General features: G+C 37.7%; 2 protein-coding genes across 2 annotated transcripts in view; one reads left to right on the top strand and one right to left on the bottom strand.

Moving 5' to 3' along the window:
- Positions 1 to 20162, top strand: part of LOC144972720 (outer mitochondrial transmembrane helix translocase-like) — a 56787-nt gene that overhangs the window by 624 nt on the left and 36001 nt on the right. The window contains exon 2 of the mRNA XM_078914276.1: positions 3804 to 3848. Coding sequence (XP_078770402.1) covers positions 3804 to 3848 — 45 coding nt within the window. The remainder of the gene's footprint in view (positions 1 to 3803; positions 3849 to 20162) is intronic.
- On the bottom strand, positions 16546 to 18906 carry LOC144973801 (ficolin-2-like). Its single transcript, XM_078916695.1, has one exon. It carries the CDS (start codon positions 18904 to 18906, stop codon positions 17797 to 17799), a length of 1110 nt encoding a protein of 369 aa, XP_078772821.1. The 3' UTR covers positions 16546 to 17796.

Below are 20162 nucleotides of genomic sequence, written 5' to 3'. Positions count from 1 at the left end.
GTCACAGTTCTCCCATTCACCTGTGTGACAGCTAGTTATCGATTGTGAGCTGCAGGCTAAAACCATGACTTGGTTAAATTGAGATATCTGTGGTGTTTATTTACAGAATTTAATAAATTAAACACCAAAATAAAGGTCATTGAACGCTCTATCATTTAGTACAATTACCGTTTCCCATCTTACTTAAGCCTTAAATTCATTTAGAAGATATTGTAGTTATATAGGAAGTGACTATTCTCATCTTGGATGAGAATAGAAGAAGTAATGGCACCTTCTCGCTATCCCCCCCCCCCCCCCCTAGTCCTCTGCCCCATCCTCGCTACTCTCACCGAATCATCATCCCGCATGTGACTGCTGGACGTCACATGGACGTAAGGAGAGGTACATACTCAACGAACACCTTGCAATACAGCGAACAGAGGCACCCTCACACCCCCTCCCCTTTCTTGTTTTTTTTTTTGTTTTTGTCTTCATCGACTTTGGTAAAGTACCTCTTATCGAACAAAGTAATCTTGGAGCCAATCTCAGATTCATTTAACCAGTAGTATAGGCAAACTCACTTTTTAAATGTTCCTATATTCTACTGAGACATACAGTTGAACAGTGGGGGGTGACCCACAATCAAACGAGGTGTTGGGCGTAGTGGAAACCATGATACGAGATCAAAGAGATAAAGCCACGCCCGCACTTGGATGGTGGAAATTTTTAACATTTTTTTTCTTTTCTTTGAGGTTGGGTTGGGGGGGGGGGGGGGGATGATAATCAGAATGGGATGTACACATTCACATTTATAGTATGGGTAATAGATGTCAAGTGATGTATATTGCTGTCCCTCCAGGAAAATGGCATGGCATCCGCATAATATACGCGGCCGCATATTTTTGCCTTCCAGATGTCTTTGTCGCATATATTTCCTTTTTTTTTGTTTTTTAAATTGGCATAATCGCCTTTTTTTTTTTTTAAATCGGTGTTTGGTAATTTTTAAAAAACACCTGGGGGGGGGGGGGTGCGCAGCCTGGTGACGGACGGTCGCTCAAAACCCAGCTGGTCCTATTTTCCTGAGCGATCAGTGATGGATCGGGGGCGCGATTGTGATTAGGGGTAGTTTTTGTGACGAAATCAACTTCAAAGCGCCTCTCCATTTTCACTCTTTCGTTAGTATTTTACAGAACTAAATAACATGTATAACATAAAATAGAATGATACAACACTACTTATCCATTTATCCTTTCTCCTTACATCCACGAATAGGGAAAACTACAATAAAGAAAATAATAAAGAACAGGACCTCTGGAAAGTAGTAATCTGTTCAATACAACATAACTTACAAAAGACCCCTCTGTTTTCCTTCACTACGCTTATATAAGCATCAGGCTGGAATCCTGATTGGCTCAAGGCGGGATACAAAATGCATAGTACTCTGGGAAGGACGGTCAAACTCCAGAAACGTTCGGTGATGCCTAGCAACCAAGTTGCCAGGGCATAACACCATCCAGTCTAAATTTTAAATGCATGACATATATGTTCATCCTCCTTACGTGCAGTACCACTAAAAGCAGTCACGAGAGAGAGAGAGAGAGAGAGAGAGATTAATTCCAACACGATTCCCATATCTCAAGCCATCCAGTCTAAATTTAAAATGCATGACATGTATGTTCAACCTCCTTACATCCAGTACCACTAAAAGCAGTCACGAGAGAGTGATGATCAGATGAGAATATTGAGAGGGGGGGAAGGGGGAGCTAAGCTAACCCTACCTGTTTGTTAATACAGGGGTGAGATTAGCGAGAAGATGCCACTACCTCTATTCTCACCCAGTATGAGAGCTCGACTGTATTTCTATTCTCATCCAGGATAAGACAATAGACAATATTCTTAACACAAACATGTAACATAGAAATGATTGAGACATTGAGTCTTCTCAGGTATTTGGGGTGAAGTTTTAATTCAGAAAAGTGAGTGGAGCAGGCACTTATGTTGATAATGTCAAGAAATGTAGTGAGTAGGAAAGTGCCAGAAGACAACAGAGAATATAAACGTCACCACAGCAATAGGTGCTCGACCATGCGACCTTACTTTTACGACAACTCCGCCTGGCCAGAGAGATCGTGACTCTACTGCATGAGCTATCCACAAACCAAACAAAAGTCGCTTCAAACCCTTGTCTACTAGAGCTTTCTCTCCCGACCTTGAGGTCATGGTTTCAACACACAAACGCTGCGAAGTTAATTGGCCAGCATTTAAGCTTAATAGCCAATATTCTCAACACAAACATGTAACATAGAAACGATTGAGACATTGAGTATGCTCAGGTATTTGGGGTGAAGCTTTAATTGATAAAAGTGAGTGACTTATATTGATATAACAAGAACTGAATAGTGCTTTTTGGAACTGCAAAGCAATCTCCCCCATTTTTGCTCTCCTATTACATCTGATGGTCTTGTTGACTCTATTAGCATCCTGATCACTTTCTGACGTTATTGACCAACCAGATCTGGGTTCATTTTCAAGAATTATACTTACTATTGTCGTTGAACAAAGTACACAAATGATAAACTTGAATCTTAGATGATACAATCTCACCATTTGCTCCAGTTATTTCATGATGTATTTCAGAGGTTTTTGGGTTGTTTTTTTTTCTCTTTTGTAAATAAAAAGTGAACAACTCTGACCTCCAACTTTGTTCATTTATAAACAATTTTTGCTGAAAGAGCTGTAACAAATATAACTTCAATTTGTAAAATAGGCTTATGTCATTTAACTGATATTATTGTTATTATTATTATTATTATTATTATTATTATTATTATTATTATTATTATTATTATTATTATTATTATTATTATTATTATTATTATTATTATTATTATTATTATTATTATTATTATTTTTTTTTTTTTTTTTTTTTTTTTTTTTTATTATTATTATTACCATTACTACCATTACTACTACTACAACTACTACTACTACAAATACTACTACTACTACTACTACTACTACTACTACTACTACTACTACTACTACTGCTACTGCTAGTGGAGTACCCGCAATATTTGCAGAGGAATGAAGGCTATAACAAACAGGCACTCATCTGTCTTAACTATTATTGTGGTTAACATAGATCGAGTTAGATGAATCTTTTGAGTCGTCAACAATCTAAATCGGTCCAGTAATAAAGTCTGTAAATGCATGCAAATGAATCTGGCAATGGGGCAGCCAGACGGTAATTTCCAATGTAAAAAGACTGATGATTATGCCCTGGTAGATTTTATAAATAATAATTTGAGTCAACTGGTGATAGAATTACCCTTACTGAAGGCAAAAATTTGATTTGGTCTATATGGAACAGTTTTGACCCCCAACCCTATTATTCTTTAAGAATAAAGCATTATTATTATTATTATTATTAGTAGTAGTAGTAGTAGTAGTAGTAGTAGTAGTAGTAGAAGTATTTTTTTTAAATGAAAAAAATTTATTATTCATGTATTTAATTGTTTATTCATTCATTCTTTAAATATTTTTTTTTTTTTTTTTGCTCGATTGAGGTATGTGACCTTTAATGATTACAGTAATCACCATAAAATTGTAATTCTTCTATTTATGATAACTGTTAGGAGGCATAGTAGGTAGCTAACCTGATTTTTCAAGAGGCATTTGCTTGCTCCCACCCCGTTCCCATGATATTTTATATTTTAATGAATATGCATTATGTCTACTGTCTACTGTAAATTAATAATTATCATTAATTTCCTGATTCCACATTCGTCTTTCTAAGGTAACATTGATAATTTTTTTTTTCGCAGGCAAGGCGCATGCTTAGACAGCTAGGAGTGGACAGTAAAGAAAATGTAAGTTGTTTTTTTTTTCAATTATTATAATATTTATGATGATTGTATGATTATGACATTTGTGTGTTGTATGTTTGTGTGTGAGGGGTTGGGGGGGGGGGGGAGATGGAAAGGGACATTTAAATGATAGTTATTTAGTTATTATCAAATTATAAGAGTATTGACAGGGGGGGGGGGGGGGTGATACAGTTTTGAAGTGTATCAAGCGGTCTGGCATCTGTCACATGAGAATATGGTTTTATTTAATTGTTGCTCTCCGATGGATCATATGACCTTGTCGCGGTCGGAGGGCTTGCGTGTCTCGATGATCGTAAGTGAGAGGCCAGACCAAGAATGATCTACAACGGTCAGCATCGTCAACAAGGAAGGAAGAAGGGAGGAAATCAACCGTCGAGTTCAGCTTCCCCTAGTCCACACCCTTGGGTGTGGGTGTTGTCCACGACGTGGGGGAGGGGTGAAAAGGGACTGACTCTCTACAGGACATCCTCCCGGATTCCCAACTTAGACCATCTGACCACGGGTAGATGGAGCTCGTCATCGGGGGACCGACATCCATCTAAGAGAAGGACACTCTGAGCAAAAACCCGGACAGATGGAGTTCGTAAACGGGGGACCGCAATCCATCTAAGAGAAGGACACTCCGAACAAAAACCCGGACAGATCGAGTTCGTTAACAGGGGACCGCAATCGATCTAGGAGAAGGACACTCTGAAGCAAAACCGCCACTGCCTTGTGGACAGACCTTGGATGGTCAAAGGCTAAGGAAGCAAATCCTGAAAAACAGCACGCCGAAGACAGAGCAGCAGGGCCGGAAGGCGCAAATATCTCAGGAAACTGGAAACTGCCACTGCATGCTTAAATCCCAATATGACACGTCACAATAATCAAATCCGATGTGGTGCGAAGCCCGTGGAATCCCGCCGGACGGGCCTAGTGCCGGGCCTCAATGGCCCACCCAAGCGATCTGGTGGTACCTTGACTTCATCTTGCGGAACCAGGGGAGGAGGATCAAGGTTACATGCGACTGGAACACCAAACACAATTAAAATCCTCCAATGGAATGCTGAGGGCGTTGCGAAGAAGAAAATAGCCCTTGAAAAGAGACTCAAAGAGCAGGACATCAAAATTGCCTGCATTCAAGAAACTCACCTCACGGACAACATGAGATTTGCCATCAGAGGGTACCAGGTAATAAGGCATGATAGAAAGGATCACAAAGGAGGCGTGATGACATTAGTAAAAAACGACTACCCCACCGCAGGCATAAAAATTGATACACAAGAGCAATCAGAAATACAGCAAATTAAAGTATGTATCGGAAAGAAAGAACTCCTGATTTTTAACTGCTATTGCCCACCAAACAAAGAGCTTCATTTAGACAAGATAAAAATCCAGGAAGAAAGATGTCTGGTACTAGGGACTTTAACAGTCACTCTCAAAGCTGGGGATATGGAGATATGGACAAACGTGGTGAAACAGTAGAAAACTGGCAAATTGAAACAAAACTTCAACTATTGTATGATGACGAAGATGAGGACACATATTTCTCAAGAGCGTGGAAAACCACATCTACCCCAGATCTTACGTTTGCCACAGATGATATAGCAAAGACGATAAATAGAACAGTACAGCCCCAACTGGGTGGTAGCGACCATAGGCCAATCATCACAAAACTCTATCATCAAAATGAAAACAAAACACAAACTATCCCAAGATGGAACTACAAAAGAGCAAAATGGGAAAGCTTTGAACAACTTACAGACAGCCACTGCAAAAACATAAACTGTAAAACCAAGAATGTCAACAAAAGTGCAAAAGAACTGACAAAGGCCATCATAAAAGCAGCAAAAGAAAGTATCCCAAGGGGAGCAAGAAAAAATTATATACCACTCTGGACAGACGATCTTAATCAGTTAAGTAATGAAGTATCGGAAACAAGAGAAAAGGCTGAAGCAGACCCCTGTGATGACAATATTGCAGCATATAAAGAGGCAGAAGCTACCTTTAAAAAAGAAATGGCAACGATATCCAAAATGGCATGGAAAGAAAAAACGCATAGCCTTAACTTCGAAAAAGATGGAAATAAACTTTGGAAACTTACAAAAGCCCTAAATAGAGAACCGAATCACTACGCCCCTCCCGCTTTGGAAAAAGAAGGAGAACTTGTCAGTCCACAACAAGCTGCAGACCTATTCATGGAGCATTTCAAAAAAATTAGTGACAACACAATAGAAAAAGAACTGAAGGAAAGGGTTAGAAAAGAATGCAGAAAACAAAAAAAGGAACTCAAGGAAGCCATAGATGAAGTAATGACAAAGAAGCTAACTATGGAAGAACTAGAAAGCTCTCTCAAAGTGTTAAAAACAAAGAAATCGCCAGGCCCAGACGAAGTAACAAATGAGATGCTTATCCATCTTGGAAAGACAGCGAAAAAGAAGCTATTACAACTCTACAACAGCACTTGGAAAACTGGTAAAATACCAGATATATGGAAAAAGGCTTTTATTGTCCCAATTAAAAAAGAAGGAAAACAAGCTAATGAAGCCGCAAATTACCGACCTATAAGTCTTACAAGCTGCATGTGCAAGCTGATAGAAAGAATTATCAACTCCAGACTGATGTGGTATCTTGAAAACTATAATGTGCTTATAAATGAACAAGCTGGTTTCAGAAGACACAGGAGTACTGAAAATCAAGTAACCTACATATCCCAAGAAATAGAAGACTCATTTCAGGATGGAAAGAAAAAAATTGTGGTATGGGTGGACTTTGAAAAAGCATTCGACAAAGTGTGGAAAAAAGGTCTGGTATATAAACTACAAAAATCAAAAGTATCCCATAACATGCTCAACTGGATACAAAACTACCTAAAAACAAGAAAGGCAAGAGTAACAACACAAGGTCACAAAAGTAGAGAAGCAAAACTAAAACATGGAGTCCCACAAGGTGGAGTACTATCACCTACACTATTTCTTCTCTATGTAAATGATATAAGAGAAACACTATGTCGAGGAGTAAAAATGTCGATGTACGCAGATGACCTAGCTCTGATTAGCTCTGACCAAAACTTAATCAAGGCACAACACAGGATGCAAATCACACTGGATAATATCAAAGAATGGACTGACAACTGGGCGATGAAAATAAATGCAGTGAAGACAAAGTTCACAATATTTAGCCTCTCCCCAAAAGACGAAAAAGCAAAGCTACGTATTGAAGACCATGAATTGGAAAAAGACGACGCACCAAAATACCTAGGAGTCCATTTTGACCCAAGACTAACATGGAAAAATCAAATCAGCAACAGTCAGAAAGTTGGGGTAAAGCGAACACAACTCTTGAAAAAACTAGCTGGAACAACTTGGGGAGCTAGCTCTGATATACTGAAACAAACTTACACAGGATATGTGAGACCAGCGCTAGAATACGGGATATCTGCATGGGGAAACTGCTCCAAAACTCAAATGGAAAAACTGGACAAAGTGCAAAACAGCAACATGAGGATAATAAGTGGAGGAATGAAATCGACACCGATTCATGCAATGGAAACCATAACAGGGCTTACATCTCTATCAGAAAGAAGGGAATCAAAAATTTTGAAACAATACACAGACGTGAAAACAATGACAGATCAGCCTCTTCACGCTAGAACGCAACAAAAGAAAACTAGGCGGCTGAAAAGATCCCACTTTATTGAAAGAGCCCAGCAAATTGAAAAAGATCACGAACTTGACGGAATAATGACCCAAAAATGCAAAGCAAATATCAGAGTACCAATTTGGAAAAGGCAAAATCACTTGAAAATCAAGACTTCCGTTGGTGACATTTCAACAAAACAAAAACACGGCGAAGAAATCAAGAAGTCTGTACAGAAGTGCATAGATCAAAACTACCCTGAAAAAAAATGGACAAGAATCTATACAGATGGTTCATGCAATAAAGAACACACATGCGGGGGCCTGGGAGTGCACATCGAGTACACAAATGGTCAACAAAAGGAGATCAGCAAACCGACTGGTACTCGCACTTCAATCTACAAGTCAGAGGCAGATGCAATCCATGAAGCTGTTAAGCAAATCCTCTCAGAAAATGAAAAACCAAGACACATAGTGATTTTAACAGATGCTAAGAAAATTCTGGAGGATATAATGATGTCCTTTGCGGATGATATAGACGCCTTGGTGGAAGACCTCATGAAGCTAAGCAAGTTTACCAACATGGTACTGCAGTGGATTCCAGGACACTGTGGGATACTTGGAAATCAGATCGCTGACCAACTGGCAAAGGTAGGCAGTCGCATGCAGCAACCCTCCCCAATGTACTCAACAGGAGAAATTAACAAAATGGCCAAATTTATCCAGTCTCAAAGATGGAGAGAGAAGCACCCAGAATACAACATGAATGACCCAATCAAGGTGCTCGACAGAAAGGAACAGGTCATCATCTTCAGACTGAGAACTGGACACAACCAGTTAAAGGAACATATGTGGAGGATGTCCAGAGCAGATGCCTCTGGACAATGTGACTGCGGACTTGAAAATGAAAATGGACATCATGTCCTAATGGAATGTCCAAAGTACAACCAGTTGAGAAGGAACTTCTGGCCTGACCCAACCCCATACTCAAAGAAGCTGTACGGCAGTGAGGACGACCTCAGGACCACTGTGGGCTTCATTCACCAGACCGGACTGACCATGTGACGTGACGGGAACGAAGAAGAAGAAGAAGATTTAATTGTTGAAATGGGAGCCTATTTGGTCTAATTCAACTAGAAGTTATAGATGAATCAGTTCTCTCAAATTCAAATACTAAAATGCCATATTTTGTATACAAAGTAATAAGAGAGAGAGAAAGGGGGGGGGGGGGGGGGGTTGCTTGAAAATAGACAGGAGAAAAGAAGCTGAGGTAGACAATGGCTGATTTTTGGGGATTATTTCTTCTCCACTCTGGAGTGGTGGATGGTGTCGGTTGCATAGCGTCCCTCTCACCGCCAGGCGGAGTTGTTGTATCAGTAAGATCACTCCTTTCGTCGTGAAACTATTATTCTCTATTGTCTTCTGGCCCTTTCCCACTCACTTCATTTTATGTTATTACTTTTACAATTCCTGTCTTCGTGCAGCCCACACTGCTCTCTAAATCATCTAAAGCAGACTTGAGATGAAAATTTGGTTCACCTAAAATGAATATGAGCTGTTTTAGGCAAACCTTATTTTCCCAGTAGATCTCATTGCTGTCCATCTTCCACAGCGACACCTTGGACAAGTTCCATCCTCGTGTTGAATAAAATCTCTATTTTCATGTTTAAGAATTTTATTTGAAAAAGCAAGTTAATTAGCACATTATATTAATGCAGTTTTGCTATTTGCAAAGAAGTGGATTTCAGGAAAGTTAAGATAAATTGGTTTATTATTGATCAGGTAATGAGATCAGATTGGTTTGTATGTTGTTATTGTGTGTGTGTGTGTGTGTGTGTGTGTGTGTGTGTATGTGCGTGTCTTTAAGCTCTGTTTTTTTCAAGGTAGGGTAGATGTGCCGAACACATCATTTAGATACCGGAATCTTCTAATGTCTTCTTTCCAGTCATTCGTTAATTTGAAGATATCAGATTATAGTTTTGAATCCTTTTTATTTTCAGGGCTGAGAATCTTCCGCCTAAAGGCGGATTTCTGCCTAAATGGTATTTTATCTCCGCCCATCCCCATCACAATTCCTCCGTTTTCAAAAAAAAAATTTCATAAATATACAGTGATGATAATCTTCCGCGGATCCTGGGAATTCGGGGATTTTGAGAATTTCTCAGAAATTTTCAGATGAATTTCCCGTGTCAAACATTTTCCTCAAAACTACAAAATAACTATTATGTCTTATGTCATATTTGGACACCTGTGCTCAGTCTCAGTGAAATTTGGTGACGGTCCCTTTTTATGACGTCGGGCACCAGATGTCACAATTGACACAGAAGACCACTGGTGTTCTTTGATTAATTATTTGATGGTAGAAGGGAAGGACAAACGAGTCTGGATTTTTTTTCTCTGTTGTAGGTATCTATTGCCTTTTTAATCTCTCTCTCTCTCTCTCTCTCTCTCTCTCTCTCTCTCTCTCCCTCCCTCTGTCTCTCTCTCTCTCTCTCTCTCTCTCTCTCTCTCTCTTTCTCTCTCTCTTTCTCTCTATCTCTCTCTCTCTTTCTTTCTCTCTATATCTCTCTTTTTCTCTCTCTCGCTGTCTCTCTCTCTCTCTCTCTCCCTCTCTCTCTCTCTCTCTCTCTCTCTCTCTCTCTCTCTCTCTCTCTCTCTCTCTTCTCTTTTTCCCTCGTTCCCTTCACCTTTCTTTCTATTTCACTTTTCTTCTTTTTTTTGGGATATAGAATTCATAAGATCAATACATAAAAGTTTCTGGTAGAGAAGTTTACCTCCCCCCCCCCCCCCTTCTCTCTCTCTCTCTCTTCTCTTTTTCCCTCGTTCCCTTTACCTCCTTTACTTTTCTTTCTATTTCTCTTTTCTTCTTTTTTTTTGGATATAGAATGCATAAGATCAATACATAAAAGTTTTTGATAGAGAATTTTCTCCCCCCCCCCTTCTCTCTCTCTCTTTCTCTCTCCCTCTCTCTCTCTCTCTCTCTCTCTCTCTCTCTCTCTCTCCCTCTCTCTCTCTCACTCTTTCTTTCTTTCTTTCGCAATCATCTGGTTATGCAGATATAATATATTAGAATAAAGCAATGGTGATTGGCTTTGTTTACTCTTCTTTCTTTTTACCTTTGGACTATGGCTTTAAACTTGAGAGATTTTTGGGTTGTATTTATATGCTGAATAACCACTAGGTTTCGGTAACAAAGATATTGTAGCCTGCTTTATAAATTAAAAATCAAAACAAAACAACACTTTCTGGCCTTTTATTTGTATAATATTGTAGGCCTTTAACATGTGGAAATGACAATTCATTAAATGTTTACAAAAAGTAAATGATAAGAATGGATTTATAGTAGTAATAGTAATATATAACATAATACTAATACAAAACGATGTTCCTGTTATTTTTACACTTTGCTTGTGTTTGATCGATAGACCGAGAAATTTTCCTCCTTTTTGACAAATTGCTGTTATCATAACTGAATAAAAAACACTCACCAAAACCACTCCATCAACATCTCTACCACGACTACCATTACAACCACCACCACATCACCATCCCTACCACCACTACTACAACAAATAACACCACATCACCCCTATCACCACTACTCACCACATCATCATTCCTACCACCACTACTACACCCACCACCACACAATAATTTCTAAGACCACTACTACTACAACACCACCATATCATCAACCCTGCTACCACCACTACAACCACCACCATACCATCATCCCTACCACCACTACTACTACAACCACAATCACATCATCAACCCTGCCACCACTAATACAACCACCATCATATCATCAACCCTACTACCACTACTAGAACCACCACCACATCATCATCCTGGGTGGGGTTCCTGACCTCCCATAGTGAGGGAGGTATAAACTGTGTCTTCTATCCCCTTATGTCTGTTTTCCAACATGCTTTCTGTCTTTGTCTTGAGATGAGATTACTTGGTTTTGTCCTGGCTGGGAGGGAAACAGTCGAATGCATAGTTTTTGTTTTGGGAGATAATATTTTTTTTCCTTGTAAATCATCTCTCTGTCATCTCACGGCTTCCCCCCCCCCCCCCCTGCATGTCACTTGCCGTAACTATTCCCTGCACAGTTACTTTTAACTTATCATTCGCAACAACTAAACATCATGCTCCTTCTTCGAATAAACCAGCTAGTAGTAGTAGTAGCGTATGGCTACACCTCCAAATGTATTTCGTCAACCCAGCTTCTAAAGTCTTCCTCCGCCCTAAGGATGGTTTCGTAGCCACCTTCAAGTTTAGTGACTGGACAGTGGAGGACGATGTGATCGCTGGTCTCTGGGGCTGCCTGACATTTCTGGCAGGGATAACTGTTTCCGAGTTTCCATCTGCACATATTTGATTCAGTTCTGCCATGTCCAGTTAAGAGGCGGTTTGAGGAAATCCAGTATTTCCTGGCGTTATTGAAAGCAGGCACTCTTTTGGTTGGATCTTTAATGATGTTTCCTCCTTTGGTGTTTCCCTGTTCCACATTTCTCTCCAGTTTTCCTCCACACTGAAGTCTGCCATTTTTGTTAGGTGGAAAGGTCTTCTCGATTCAAGTCTAGTTGTTGAAGGTGCCCCCTTTACGATTGATTTTATGGGAGTGTTGTTTGTGGCTTCGTCAATTCTTGCATGCATCCTTTGGTTAGCATCTTGTCGTCTTAAACTTGGTGGTGCAATGCTCCTTAGAAGGATCATCACGTTGTCGTCGTACAGGAGCTTGTGCGCTGCCATGACCCTGAATGTGATACCAGCCTAGATCCAATCCTGCTGGAACAGCTGAAGATGAGTAGCAAGACCAAGAATGATCCAAACTGGCGTCCAGACAAGGTTCTTCCTTCTCCTGGACCCACACCTCCAACTCAATAAACCAGCTGACTCTCTCAGACTGAGTTTAATGCCGATTTGCATGTCCAAGTGAAAATAATAAAATTGGGTGGAGTTTTCTGACCTCCCATGGTAAGCAGAGAGGTTATTTGCTGTGTCTTCTATTCCTTATCTGTTTTTCCTTTCCATATTGCTCCCTGTCTTTGTTCTGGATCGAGATTGTTCGTATTTTTCTAATCGTCTAAGTGGAGATCCTTGGCTGGGAGGAGACAGTCAAATATATAGTACATACCTATTTTGGAGAGATGATATACTTTTTCTTTTTAATTATCTCTCTGTTATGTACCTTTATATTTCCTACATGGCAACAAATATGTAGGGAGACCACCAACATCAATAGTAACTGCCCTGAACCAGGACCTATCTACATATCAGACATTTCTGATTCAGATGAGGCCGAATTAATCTCTGAAGAACTAATAAATGCTGCAGTGCCCTCCGTACTAAAGTCACAACAAGATCTTGACAGCCTCAAAACTCGGGCCCATGACCGCGACAAATGGAAACAATTAACAACATGGATGGAGAGAGCAGCTGTACTTATCGACCATGACTGAGTCACACACTTCTCAGCAAACATTCGGACTGCGAGGCTTACTACTACTATGTACCTTTATAGTTGTTAGCTGTGAATTTATTGTACTTTGTAAACATTTGATATGACCTTTAGAAATCTTTTGCCTGTGACTGGATGGGACTTTTACGTAATATCATGACAGGCAAATCGGTGGATTTCTCAAGGAATCTTCTGTTTCCAATTTGAACCAGTACCCTTTGTCTTTCCTTTTCTTTGGAACTTATAATTTCGAATCTATAACTTGTCCTCTATCATATTCCTTTTTACTATCACTGAAATGACCTAATGGTCTATATATATATATATATATATATATATATATATATATATATATATATTATATATATATATATATATATATATATATATATAATAAAGACAACCAAAAAAAACGTGAAATAATAGTGCTCAACTTTTTTTAAATAAAAGGAGCAATTTATAAAATATTTCAAGTATAATCATCTTCTACAGCATTGTTTCTAGTATTCGCTCTCATCAGGAATGTGCAATTTGTCATTGCTGCCGCTAATTAAAAATCTTGAAAGATCTTTCCACATTCTTTTGACTCTTTTGTATCTAGGTATCTTTTTACTGAATCTGAAATGAAGTCAGTGTTCTGTGCAGTGTGAAATGTTTAAAGGAAACAATTTGAATGAACAAGCAAAAATAAAAATATCAGTATAAATAAGGATAAAACCAAAGCCAAAAACAAGATGAATGAATGAAAGAATGAATTTATTGTTAAAGAATAATTGTGTCAATTATTATATGAATGGATGAATAAGTGAATGAGTAAAAAGATGAAAGAGGAACTTGTAAATCGTCTTTGAGTATAGGGGTGGTTACTGGCGCTATATGGAACGAACTTTACACAATTACCATTATGTATTCCACATTTACTCTTTATTCTATTGAATGCTTGTTAACTTTTACACTACCTTTGATGGAATTATAATAACTGATAAGATTCGTTTCACTTGTCCACCATTTGATTAATGGTTGGAATCAAGCCATTGTCTAAACATGTTGGGACAGATGATAGGAATTGTGCTTTTTATTTTTCTTAACAAGCAGTGCTTGGTTATGTTCATCTCAGTTTAATTATTGTGAAACTTTAGCGCCTGTATAATATATGTATTTATTTAGACGTTGCCTCCGTTATCGCAAGTTCTCGGAAATCACTTCAAAAATGTAATATTTCACTTTTAAAAATCGGTTTGCACGAGAAAATATGATTGAAATGCAGTCCTTTGAAATGGTAACTGATCTGCATAGAGGAAGAAAACAATAATATTTATTTTCAGCACTTACATAAACTGGCAGTGTATACATTTTTTCCATAGCTCCCCCTCCCCATACACATAAGCATACACACACAAACACACGTGGTTGAATATTATGGCTGGGGCAAACATGTGCAAAACAAACAAAAAAAAAACAAAAAAAACAACAAAGTCATTCAGCTATATTGATCTGTGTCTAACTGGCCTATATTTGCTTTAGTTACTTTGAAATTTTATATTTAAATTATGCCCTTGAAAGGATTTGCATCATTGTATGAATGGATGTGATCAAAATCGCTTTCTCAGTTATTATTGTTAAAATTAAGATTCATATCATTCGCCTGCTTTGTATCTCTTGGAGGTTAAACTATTTAGAACGGTCTCTTTCAGCATGGCTTCCTCTGTTGTCTAGCTAGTTCGATTACCGGTGGATGCCCCCTCCCTTCTGTGATACAACTTATTATGGAAAATACCTGTAAAATTGATCAAATTCGTTCGGGTTCGCTGACCTTTTGCTTATGCTTGATTTTAATTTGAGGGAAAGTTATAAAACATGTGCGCAATCAGTTCGGTTATCATTCATTTGTAAAAGTGATCCATCTAATTTTGAATTCATTCCCTTAAAAGCGCCGTGTGATTAGCATATTTTTGATTTTAATCAGCATTGGTAACACGCGAAGTTGCATAATACCTTTGTGTGTGTGTTTATGTGTGTGTGTGTGTGTGTGCGCGCGCGTGTCTGTGTATGCGTGTGTGTGTGTGTGTGTGTGTGTGTGTTTGTGTGTATTCGTGCATGCCTGTTGCGTGTCCGTATTCTCATTACTCTCTTTCTCATTATTTATTACTGTGTCTGTTAAAGTACACACACACACACACACGCGCGCGCGCGCACACGCACCTTGTTATTATAGAAGTCGTCTGGTTTTAGGCATAATATGTTACAATGAGCAAGTGTGATAAACATATGTTACTCTTTTTACCTTTGTTAGATAGACTACGTTTACCAATTAATCAAAGATTCACGAGTCTCAATTGTAGGCTGCATCACCACTAGTCAGGTTGCAGTAACAAAGATATTGTAGCATGCTTTGTAAAGTAAAAACAAATACACATCTGGCCTTTTTGGCCAAAAGTTAATACTAATGCCTTGACGTAGGTGGTAATATTGAGGCCTTTAACCCTCTCTTTACCAACTACAGGAAAATCGTCACATTCGTTACGATGCAACCAACATTTTTCTTATTAAAATTTCGTTTGTACACCATAAAATTTAAAGAAAATGAACAGTGTGTTGGATAGCATGTTTTGCTAAAGATATTATGTATCGCAAGAATTTTACTGCTATTATGTCTGAGTGATAAAAAATCTATTTTTGTTTTAGTTGGAGTGAATTTTGATAGAAATGCTGAAAATGGCTGGTAAGGAGAGGGTTAAAAGGTTTCAAAGGAAAGGACAATTCATTAAATATTTACAAAAAGTAATTATGTCTCAAATGATGAGAGTGAGTGATGTGACTAGTGGTGGTGATATGTCAGATATTGTGAAACGGTATTATTTTATAACTTTTTCATATTTGGTTTGAGTTAGACCTATACCCATTCCTCTTTTTTAACAAAGCGCCATTCTACTTAATATTAGAAATACTAAAATATTTACAATCGAGTTCCTAATAATAATAATTAATAATAATAATAATAATAATAATAATAATAATAATAATAATAATAATAATAATAATAATAATAATAATAATAATAATAATAATAATAATAAATAATAATAATAATATATAATAATAATAATAATAAAAATGGCATTTATTTAGCGCTTTACCCCATTGTCACCGGCTCTAAGGGCTTTAAGAATGATATAAAACAAATCATAATACGGTGAGACAAGTGTTGTTGATGGAAACATGATACGAATTCAATTTAACAACAACAAAATATGATAATGATTATTGCAACTTATGACGTAAAAAGATAAAACTTTAATCGAGATTTGAAAGTTGTCAACGAATCCGAGCATCTCACGTGTGATGGGAGGGTGTTCCAAACATTGGGGGGGGGGGGGCGAAAATGAAAAGATTGTTCACCTATTTTACGAAAAGTCTTCTTAGGTTTGACAAGGGTTGATTGGTCATTGCTTGACCTCAAGTTTCTATTGGGGACATAGATGTTTAGAAGGTCTTAAATACAGGAGGGACTGTTCGTGCTGAAGGATGTGTAGACAACACTACAAATCTTATAGGCAACTCTTTTTTCCACAGGAAGCCAATGTAACTAACCGGAGAAGGAGAGTTGATGACGGTTATTTATTTATGTATTTATTTATTATTATTTTTTGCGTCCAATGCGTTACTTTGAATAACCTGAAGTTTACTCATTTTGTCTTTAGCTAAATTCGTCCAGATGTAGTTAAAACAAGGGAATTATTTAAACGTTCTGCTATACTGCGGTATTAAATGACATAGATAGTACGGTGTTATTCACGTGGCTTGTGGAAAGATCTTTATCAATGATGACGCCAAGGTTTTTGCTTTATTTGAAAATTCTATTGTACTGAGAGTAATAGGTGAGTTTTTTTGCCTGTTTAAAGATACTTGGCCTTCCATACATTAATATCTCAGTTTTACTATCATTTAATTTTAAATTGTTTTGGGACATCCAAGATTTAATCTCATTAAAACTGCTCGAAATTCGTTGTATTAAGAATTGTAAATTACTAAGGGGTACTGAATCATAAATCAGGGTATCATCTGCATAAAAATGATAACTCATGTTGAATCTGGATATCATACTAGAAAGGGGCTGCAAATATACAGTAAAAAGAACAGTGCCAAGAATAGAGCCTTGTGGAATTCCAAAGTTTTGTAAAACTTCCTCTGATTGAACACCATTTACCTCGACAGTCTGGCACCGATCCTGCAAATATGATGTAAACCATTTAATGGCAATTTCTTTTACGCCGATAGTCTTCTTAACAAAATATCATGGTCAATGGTGTCAAAAGCAGCTGAAAAAATCTTAAAAGGCATTATACATTGATATTGTTAGCGTCGACGTTACATAACAAGTCATTTAAAACTGTTAAGGAGCGCCGTTTTAGTACTGTGTTGCTGTTTGTAGGCTGACTGGAAAGGTTGTTCTAAACTATTGTTCTTAAGATGAGATGATAATTGTGTTAACATTACTTTCTCCAAAAGTTTTGATAAAAAAGGTAAATTTGATACAGGACGATAAGTGTTTATTACATTGTGGTCCAGTGATGGTTTCCTCAGAAGTGGTTTGACGACTTTTAAACCACGATGGACCGTCGCCAGTCAGTATGGATGTATTTATGATTGATGTAATGGATGGTAATAATGTGTCGTTGGAGTTGGCCAAAAGCTGTGCTGGTAAGGGATCAAGGTCGCAGGATTTAATGGGGGCTTTTGTGATCAACTCTTTTATGGAACTGAGTTAAACCTGTCTACATGGGTACAACGGAATGTTTCTGTATCTAAAGGTGTTAAGATGTTGCCGTATTAAGCTAGTTTTTTTTTAAATATAGAATATCATCACGACATTCGACTCATATTTTTTTAACAGTTTGGGATCAATCCTGTCCACTTGCATTCTTTGATAGATAGGAAGGCCATCCCAATCTTTTGGATGCTTTCCAAGAAAGTTACATTTTGATTCAGTACAGCCCTTACTATTAGGATCACGCCACCAACCTGATCCTATTTTCAATGCACAATTTTCGTTGTCCACATTGCTGTCTTCATTGTCCTTGGTGGAAAATGGCTTGTTCTGTAGGGGCCCCAGACAGTCATTAAAAAACGTGTCGTCGTCATACACCCTTTTCCTGTAAGCTTTACTTGTGTCAAATACGAATGAGAAGTAATTTGATTCGTTACGAACCTTGAAATTATGATACAGTCTATAACTGTCTACTTTGCTCACCGTTGTGACAAGATTTATATACCCTGCTGCTGACAAGGCGTGCCAATTGTCCAGGCCTATCCATAAGTTGTTTTGATCAACAAAGAATCCCTTTTTATATTCCGCCCATGTTCTATTGAAATTGATTCCACCGAAGTTGGCCATAACACGCACACTAGTCCAATCACTTTGAGATATCACACACAAAACTGGAATTGGTTTCACTATGTCTGCGTTTCCCATTTTTATTAGAAGGTAGCTCCTTACTGAGGAGTATCCATGTTGTGACAATTTCTGGCAATCAGACGGAAGTTCTAGACAATTTTTTCCGACCCAGCCGTTCATACAGGAACAGGCTGAGACTTCCGGATTCCAAATCCCCCCATGTGCACAGTTTTTGGACTTGTATCTGTGATTGTCCTCCCGTTGTGTACATGTAGAAATTGTTTCACACTTATAATGATGGAAACAATTTCCATAATCATCTGTACTTGCTCCAACGCATTTTGGGTTCATGCTACATTTAAATACACATGTATTCATTGTGTTGATTCCAGTCACTAAGAAGGAACAGTTTTTGCTTATTCTTTCCTCTATATTGCACAACAGACCGGCATAATAATTTTCCACGATCACGCTCATCGCAAAGTGTAAAATTGTCCAAATAACAAGAGTGTGCTCAATAATGCTAACTGGCCTTCTCTTGTAGTCCTTGGCCCTCGTCATTTTATTCCTCTGAGTCTGAAAAATCGAAGAAGGTTTCTTGTCTATCTGATTGATACGTCACAATGTGTTCACTCCGGTAACGAAGACGGAAAGGTTTTAACTTATTATTTCCTCTAGATCGCTCAACAGACCGGCATACTACTTTTCCACGATTGAAACGTAAAATTGTCCAAATTACAAAATTACAGAAATGTTCTTAATTTTATTAATCGACGATGGTTTATTATTTTTTTTTTTTTGTAATTTTTTTTTTTTAATGAAGACGAATTTTGAACAAGAAACAGTTGATATGTCTCGGGGATTTTTCCTGTATATTTGTCAGTTGTTTTCGTGCTGGTTCTTATAAAGCGTCCGGCTTAATATAATATTATTGACCAATGACAACAGCCCGATCGAGCCATTGTTGGCATGCGCAATGAAGTCTTTTGTTTTTAAATGCATTACTCTCACAATTGGCAAGAAGTAGTAGTACAATAAGGGTTTTACAGGCCATACAGTGCTTTCAGCTCATGTTATACACTTATTGTTATAATGTAAAAATTTTAATAATCAATCTTTATTGTCCAACAAATGGTAATTCATACGAGGCAAACAAACTTCACTCACTTGGCATCCGTCTTTCTCGGGAGACAATGGAGTTTTTCCGCCTTTTTTGTCGTTGAATGGCAGCGTCTGGTGAGGCAAACATTGCTCAAACAAAAACCATTCGCTTACTCAGGCACAAAACACATTTATTTAACTAGATGGACACTTTTTTTCTTTTTTTTTCTAGAATATATTTTATATATCATCGGTCACAAGCAATATAGAAAGGCAAATATATTATTTCATAAAAATGAATGTACATTAACAACAACAATAGTATTGCATAGGCTTATATCCAGCAATGTTCAGAAACTTTTGGAATAATATGTTGGGCAATAATGTAACCAAAGCATATCGTATTTAAGGATATGGTGTCACTTGTGACATTAGACTGATGACACCATTACTTATGTCACAAGCAATACCAAATTGCAATTTCGGGAATAATATATCATTTGTTTCAGCCAAAACAAGTGTTATAATCATAGAGAGGCTGCTGCTGCCACAATAAAACAATAATAGCAACCGAACAAATGTAATATCGCCTGTTAAAATGAAATTCAATTTCATTTAAAGCAATGAAGAACATGAAAACAAGAAATACATTCGAAACTTAAAACTTAAGTGTCACCTGTGATATTTTAACCAATGACACCAATGGTCACAAAAAG

The sequence above is a fragment of the Berghia stephanieae genome, chromosome 5 (genome assembly GCF_034508935.2).
Source record: "Berghia stephanieae isolate SIO BIC M18660-M18661 chromosome 5, UCSD_Bste_1.3, whole genome shotgun sequence".
Classification (NCBI taxonomy): Eukaryota; Metazoa; Mollusca; class Gastropoda; order Nudibranchia; family Aeolidiidae; genus Berghia; species Berghia stephanieae.
Note: the sequence above shows the minus strand (reverse complement) of the source record. Positions and strands in the feature narration are given on the sequence as shown.